Source organism: Vicia villosa, linkage group LG3, assembly GCF_029867415.1.
Source record: "Vicia villosa cultivar HV-30 ecotype Madison, WI linkage group LG3, Vvil1.0, whole genome shotgun sequence".
NCBI lineage: Eukaryota > Viridiplantae > Streptophyta > Magnoliopsida > Fabales > Fabaceae > Vicia > Vicia villosa.
This window is the reverse complement of record NC_081182.1, coordinates 36,530,493-36,538,726: the sequence shown is the minus strand read 5'-3', so window position 1 is coordinate 36,538,726 and position 8,234 is coordinate 36,530,493. Positions and strand designations below refer to the sequence as shown.

At 34.5% G+C, this 8,234-nt stretch overlaps 1 protein-coding gene across 1 annotated transcript; it reads right to left on the bottom strand.

Moving 5' to 3' along the window:
• Positions 1-3,653: 3,653 nt before the first annotated feature.
• LOC131661011 (probable serine/threonine-protein kinase At1g54610) lies at positions 3,654-8,085 on the bottom strand. The gene is made up of 7 exons (XM_058930402.1): positions 7,449-8,085; positions 7,070-7,354; positions 5,815-6,132; positions 5,115-5,342; positions 4,937-5,037; positions 4,740-4,857; positions 3,654-4,238 (listed from the first exon to the last, which is right to left on the bottom strand). The coding sequence occupies exons 1-7, from the start codon at positions 7,743-7,745 to the stop codon at positions 3,915-3,917; spliced, it is 1,671 nt and encodes a 556-aa protein (XP_058786385.1). The 5' UTR covers positions 7,746-8,085; the 3' UTR covers positions 3,654-3,914.
• Positions 8,086-8,234: the final 149 nt, after the last annotated feature.

Genomic DNA, 8,234 nt, shown 5'->3' with positions numbered 1-8,234 from the left:
TTTCCTTTCTACTATTCACAACATCGGTGAATGAGCAACATATTAATGCATCGAGGATTCTTCCATTAGGGTTTCGCGGTGTACTCTCCTTATAGGACACAGTCATCCTTTAGTGAAGGTCCGACATATTTAATCACCTTGTGAGGTAGCAAGGATCTTCATTCAGAAGTCCATAATATAATTACTATGTATGGCGACAAGGATCTTCTTGTGGAATTCCAGTAATATGATTACCCCATAGGGCGGCAAAGATCTCCCTGCAGAAGTCCATCAATATGATTATCATGTAATGCGGCAAGGACCTCCTAGTGGAAGTTCAGCAATATAATTACCCCGTATGGCCACAAGGATCTCCCTCTAAAAGTCCAACAATATGATTAACCTGTAGGGCGGCAAGAATCTTTTCGTGGAAGTCCAACAATATAATTAACCTGTAGGACGACAAGGTCTCCCTTTGGAAGTCCAACAATATGATTATCCAATAGGGAGATAACGATCTCCCTGTAGAAGTCCAGTAATATGATCACTCCATAGAGTGGCAAGGATATTCTTGTGGAAATTCAACAATATGATTTAGTAGTGCAAACATAAAAACTTGTTGCAAATATTGTAACTCATTACAAAAAAAATTACATGTGTGATTCTCCCTATACCACTTAACTATAATAATATCTTAGGTTGGTTGAATTCCATGTTCTAGGAACTAGTCGTCCATCCAATTCATCAAGCTTATAATCCCCATTAGGCAATTTCTTACATACAGATATAACCTCTCCTAGTTAAGTTGTAATTATTCGTATTGGGCAGACACCACGACCCGTCGTAGTACTAAATTGACTTTTTACATGTCTCTTTGAATTACCTTGGAATTGCATCTCTTAGCTGCTATCCATTTAGTGGCGAGTTCTCGGATGTGAGTGACAAACTTGGTTTTATCCACTAGGTCTGCGTAACATATGAGCCTCTATTTTTTTCTCCCTATTAAAATTGTGAGTGTTGCTATGTTGGCGTGTCAATATGGACTAGTAGCATGGTGTTCGCCTCGTATACTAATGTGAAAGGAGTTTCTCCAATGGTGGGATGAGGGATTGTGTAGTATGACCATAATACTTCATGTAATTTCTCATCCCACACGCCTTTAACCTCATCCAGTTTCTTCTTGATCCCTTTCAATAATACTTTGTTGGCTAATTATGCTTATTCATTCTCTTATGGTGAACGACAGATACGGATTTTTTTTTGTACATTAATCTTTTATAGAAATAAATCACAGTGGCACTAGCGAATTGTGTTCCATTGTCTATGACAATGACTCCTGGTAGACCGAACATGCACGTGATCTTTTGCCAATAAAAACAGCAGAACCTTTTGTCGTTATCTTGGACACAATCTCTCCTTCTATCCATTTTGTGAAGTATCCAACTCTGAATATCAAGAACTCAAGTTGGTCGGGAGCAAGAGGAAAGGGTCCCAAATTATCCACACCCCACAAATAAAAATGTCAATGTGTTTATATAAAATGGAGAAGCTCGGCGGACGCGTGATGTAGATTGGCATGCCTCTTGCATTTGTAACACCTTTGTTACGAAAGCTATGTAGTCCTTCATTAAATAAGGACAATAATAACCCTCTCTTAACAATTAATGGGCCAAGGCTCGCCCACCAATATAACTTTCATAAGCCCCTTGATGAACTTCGGCTAAAACTAGGGTTGTGGTGAGTCGTGAAGGACAGTGCATACGCCTCTCACCCTCGCCCCCGAACCCAAGGTCTTCCTCAATTATTCCATTACGTAATTCATTAAAGGATCTAATTCTTACTTCCTCAGCAAGGCAAACTATATATCTGATATCATTTGTTGGAAGAATAAATGTAGATAAAAATGAAGAACACGAAAATATAAAGTAGAAATTCCAAATCCAAAGGAAAAAACTATCATTGTTATCTAATGACAACTAGAGAATAATATTATATGTAATTTTTACAACTCATAGATTACCATCAATCACCCACAGTTTCACTATACTCACACTATCCAAAGTAAATATTTAATACATCCTTCACAACATTCTAACACTAAAGTATAAGAAGAAGAAATGAGAAGTTAAATACACTTAAAGTGTTTCTTATCGGTGCATTATGTAACGAAGAATTTTTATCCGTATATATAGTATTATCCTATCATATTCTTTTAGGGCCCGTTTGGTGTGCATGATATGATAAAGACATGATAGGATATCAAGCAGGATAATGATATGATATGATACAAACATGATAAGACTTATCCTATCATGTGTTTGATTCACACAGGATACTATATATATATATATATATATATATATATATATATATATATATATATATATATATATATATATATATATATATATATATATATATATATATAAACCCTTATAAAACAATTATACTTTTTAAAAATTATTTTGTAAAATATTTTAAAATTTATAAATTGGTAAAAAAATTATAATTAAAAAAAAATCATTAACACTATTGAATAAATAATTTCAATTTTTCTTGAAAAAGATCATGAATTCTAGTATGTATATGTGTGTGTGTGTGTGTATATATATATATATATATATATATATATATATATAGCTTGGACAAATAATCTAGTGACAATCACTAGGTATGAATTTGACTACCTCACACCTGATGAGATGGAGGCGTTCCAACTCTTGGATCAATTTGAGGTCATGAGTTATTATACCATGATCGCCTTGGACTAGGGGGTGATATGACATGGCAAACATATGAATAAGCTTGATATCGTAATGGCCCTTATTTGGGACTTAGTAGCACATATTTTTCCTTCCTCTTTTTTGTAGATAAAATGTTAAAATTTTATTTGACTAAAAGGAATGAACATCTGGTCAAGAAAAAGGTCGAACACTTAGGTCAAGCAATAGATAAGACTTTAAGAAAGCCAATGAGGCTTTAGCAGCCAAACTTAAGAAAGCATGTTATAAATTAAATTTTAAATCAACCAATTATACTTATTTAACTCAACTAACTTAAGAAAGCATGTTAAAAATTAAATCTTAAATCAACCGATTATACTTATTTAACTCAACTAGCACCTATCAGTTAAGCTATCTTATTCATCTATAAATTAACTCTTTATCAAAAGAACAAATAACCTCCCCGATATAAATAATAATATCTAATTATTTATAAGAATCAAATAAATTGTTTATTCAAACCGAATAAAAAATGTATTTGCAGTTTTTTAAATTTGTCTATATATTTTTTATTGTTTATGAAAATCATAATTAATTCCTCATGGCTTTGTTCTCAATAACTATAACATATAAGACTAGTAATTATTTATTCCACATTACATGTGAAAGTGGAGATGGTTTGGTTAGGGTGATTGATTATTTATCTTACGCTAGTCTTATAGTTGGAAAGTGGAAGGGAGGATATCATGTCATGGATGACGAGTGCACAGACTCAATCCAAACATATGGAGTAGAAAGCAAGATTGAGGAGGCGATTACACGTTGGTTGGCTCATTTAACATAATCCAAATTTTATATCTGGTTCAACAACCAAGACTCTATGATTTTTGTTGTCCTTTACCTCACTAGACGTGACAGCACTTAAAAAGAAAAAGAAAACCATTTTCTTGCTTGATGGAACAACATTTCCAAGGTCATGAAGAATTAGTGCTTCCCAAAACTGTACAGCAGTGGATTTGATCCTAAGATATACAGATACTATATCCCCATTGTAGATGATGATTATACAACAACAACTTTATGCAAATTAAATACCAAAAAATAGGAGAAATACAGGAGAGAGAAAATTGAAAGCCATGCCAAAAAAGATTATCAAGGCCTAAATCATTCTTTATCTCATTATAGGATGCTAAAATCAAATGAAACTGATTATCATTTGCTCCTAAATAATAAATCCATTGAAAGTCCAATTGTTGATGGTTTGAACGGCCGCATAAATTTCCATGATGAACCCATCTGAGACTCTTCTTTTTTAGTTTTTGTTCCTTTGTGAAGTCCTGTACCTTCATGATTTCTAGAAGAACCGGATGGTTTCATATTGAATATCCCTGAACTAAAGGATGTGTCTGGGGCACCAAATGAAACAGGTCCTTTACTTGATGAATCTTGTGGATATCCAACAGCTCCATCTTGATGAGGAGGTGGAAACTTCTCACTCTTGCTTTTTCCATTTGCGTGGGTCACAACTCTCCACCTCTGAAATTCAGTTAGACACACATGTCATGTTTGCCCAAGACATTATTTTAATGAAAAGCTCGATTCACTATGAGAGCATCATCAAGTCAACCAAATTTCTCACAAAGTTCAATGTCTTTCAATCAAAAGAAAACAAAAAAAAATCACAAATAATATTTTAAATATCAGGGTAGACATGATCAGAGAATCTCATGTAAAAAAATGCTTAAGAATCTAAGTCACAAGTTCCAGGTGACATTATGATTTATAAATACCAGTGATAAGATTTCATGAAAAGGCACTTAAATTAGTCCTGAGTGTGTCAGTCAGTACATGACTTTAACTTTAAGGTACTTAAAGAGATTCATTATTCATGAAAGTGTGTGACAAGCTAGAGCTTGGGTTGAAGGAGCAAGAAAGTATAATAACTACAGACAAATCGTGTAACATATGCTACACAATAAAAATTACTAGTGTCAAGTATGAGTATAACAGACAAAATAAGTACTATGTTTGACTTACATCTAAGTTTGTTTGGATCTCTGCATTGGCTTCTGGGGCCGGCATGGCACGACCACGCTCCCGTGCTCTGACTCTTTTGCCACCATCTGCATTAGCTTTTCCATTTAGTGCTTTTTGCCTGAGATTGAAATGTAAAACATGTGAGCAACTGACCAGAGTGAGTAAAGAAGTTAAATACGAAAAAGAATAAGATAAACCTTCTAGCTTCTTCATCTCTCATTTTTACATCCAATTCTTTGCTAGGAGGATACTTTGGTAAACTTGACGGTTCACAAGCATAGGGCTCAGTGGTAAAAAACTGCAGATAGAAAACAGATGTGAAATGTGTTGCATCAAAATCCTCAGATGTAAGGTTAATCCACAGGGATCACTTACGTCATGATTTAGAGCATCTGAGGCAGTCTTACGGCCATCAGGATCGATTGCAAGAAGAGTTTCAATTAGAGGTAGTGAAGATTGAGGAAAATCCTTGAATGTTTCTGAGATACAACGTTTATATGGCTGCTGTGGCTTAAAGATAGTAGCATTTGGCAATTTATGCTTCCTCCAATATTCCTCAGCTGGAGAGCCACACAACTTAAAGATTTTGTGTAGTTGTTCAACCTAGTCCCAAGCAACCTAAAAGTCAGTAATACATCATACTGAAAAAATACACATTTCTAGAGCAAAAATAAAAGACATCCCGATGCAGAAAAAGGAAATTTGTGAGGTTATACTGCAACCCAAAAATATTTGTAGCATAAACTGAATATCATAACAACTGTCATAAATGGAATGGTTCTCATTTTCTGTAATTTCTTTTTAAACCATCTCTCTTCAGCATTTTTTTTTATTCAAAGTTCATGACATAGCCCAACATAAGCCTCTAACTTACCCCAATTTGGTTGGTGTCTAGAAAATATTCCAATTAAATGGTCAGAAAAATAGATGTTACCTGCACACAAGACCTCAAAAGTGATACTCTTTTAAGGAACAAGATGAACCGCAAGCAAACGACTAAACCGATTACTTGAAATATTTGAAAAGAGATGAAAGCATCACAATTAGGATTCATAAACAAGGTGAAAAGCAATACCTCTGTTCGGCCAGGCATGATTGGCTTCCCAGCAAGCAGCTCTGCCAAAATGCAACCAGCACTCCAAAGGTCAATACCCACACCATAAAAGGTAGCTCCAAGAAGAAGCTCAGGGGGTCGATACCAAAGTGTCACAACTCTGCTTGTCATGCACTGCTTTTGCTTAGGATTATAGAAAGTTGCCAATCCAAAATCTGCAATTTTAAGGATTCCTTCGTTGTCAATAAGCAGATTGGAACCCTTGATATCACGGTGCAATACGCCTCGACTGTGGCAATGCTCAAGACCAGAAAGTAATTGCTTCATAAAGCATTTGACCTGTCATAGAGAAGACACTGATAGACAATTTAGCCTTTCAGTATGGGTTTTCTTTTAACATTTTATCATAATATGAATGATTCTTTCTTCCATCTAGTCTCACTCTTGATGATGATTAAAAAAGAAGCTCTGCTTACATGACTTCACCAAGCATTTAATGTTCGAGACAGATAATAAGCCTGGTATGATTTAATATTTATATTGAAGTTGTATACATGTAAAGTCAAGTAAGTCACCCTCCCTAGATGATGTGAAGTCTCTGTTTTCTATTTGAAGTAGGAGTAGACTAAAATTGAAAAAATATTTTCATAACAACCAAATAATCTAGGAGACTAATCAACAAACACAAAAAAAAAAATTGTTTAAAATATAACAGCTTGCTTAAGTAAAATTCTTTCCATATAAGAGCAAAAAGCAAAATCATTCACAATTTTAGGCAATAAGTTAATAGCTTCACTTTCTACAGATAAAATATATATATATATATATATATATATATATATATATATATATATATATATATATATATATATATATATATATATATATATATATATATATATATATATATATATATATATATATATATATATATATATATATATATATATAAAGGAAATTCAAAGCAGTTGCATCAGATAGAAAATGTCATTTAAAAGTATATAAGCTTGGAGAATATAGATTCATGAATCATGAAATAAATGGAAAACTAAATATGGTAAGAATAGTGAAGGGACCCAATATCCCTTCAAAAAGCCTAGGAGCAAAATCAAAAGCCTACACTCTACAAATAAAATTAATGCTAACCAAATGAAAAAACTTTATGTTATTAACCACATTAAAAGGAAACAAAATCAATAAACTACAACCTCTATTATACCCAAACTTGATCATTACTTAAGTATAGCAAGCAAACATGAGGTTAAAATTATAGTACCTGAGATTCAGTGAACTTAACACCTTGACCAGCTGAAAGACCTGCAAGATCATGTTCCATATACTCAAACACCAAATAAAGACTACATGACATTCTAGAAGTAACCAATCCTTCAAGCTTTACGACATTCGGGTGATCGAGTTTCCTCAAAACAAGTATCTCTCTTGCCATAAACTTGACACTCTCTGGTTCTAGATTATCAAATCTCACTTTCTTCAAAGCCACAATCTTCCCTGTAATAAGGTCTCTAGCTTTATACACATTACTATACGTCCCTTGCCCAATCTAAAAAAACACAAACACATCAACACAGAAAAAAATCAGTGATTCAACCAAAAAAATGCATCGGTTTCTGAAACGGAAATGGAATTGGAAGTACCTTAGCAAGCTTCTCAAACGTGTTTGCACGACGAGGAGTCCAATCGCCGATTGCTTCACCGGCAACAGCCATCAACCACGACGGCCAACCCTGCTGATTCACCGCGCACGGATCAAGCATAGGTTTCCGGTGCTCCAACGCCGGAAGATTCCCCGGAAAATCTCCAGTATGACGACTCGTTTGCTTCTCTCGAACCCTAACGACATTATTTCTCCCTTCAGAAGAATCCTTACGCTGCTCTCTCCGTCGACGACGTTGATCTCCGTCACCGGCCGCCGTCCCAAGCACGCAACCCATCCGTTAGATGAGGCAACGCACAATAACGGCAATAGAGTTTAAAAAACACATGAAATCAAAGAGTTGCAAAATCGCCGTCGTGTGCGGCGGCGATAACGGTGGTTTCTAAAAAAGAGTGAAAAGCGAAGAAAAAGGCTACGAACTTTTGGTTAAAAAGTTAGAGTGAATGGGAAAGTAATGAGTAGAGAAGCGTTGAAGAAACGACACGGCAAGAGGATGAAATAACGAAAATGCCACTGCGTCTGAAAGTCTGAGCTGGTGTTGTCAGTTAAATGGTGGCTGTGGCTATGAGAGAGAAGAAACTTCAAAACGACATGACGTCATTTGATTTTAAGAACTAGAAAGGTTGAATTTCTTTTTTTTCGTGGAAAAATAAATTTCTTCCACTAGTTTAATTTTTCTTGTTATTTGACTTTATGGTTTGAATTGAATTGATCTACTACGTAAATCCTTTTCATGAATTTAGGTGTGATTATTTAATATTGGAAT

What these genes read in the sequence shown, in the direction of transcription:
- LOC131661011 (XM_058930402.1), bottom strand. Translation starts at nt 7,745, where the DNA reads ATGGGTTGCGTGCTTGGGACGGCGGCCGGTGACGGAGATCAACGTCGT. An exon ending in CGTTTGAGAAGCTTGCTAAG is followed by an intron (nt 7,355 to 7,448) that starts GTACTTCCAATT and finishes GTGTTTTTTTAG; the next exon opens with ATTGGGCAAGGGACGTATAG. An exon ending in TCATGCCTGGCCGAACAGAG is followed by an intron (nt 5,343 to 5,814) that starts GTATTGCTTTTC and finishes GCTTGGGACTAG; the next exon opens with GTTGAACAACTACACAAAAT.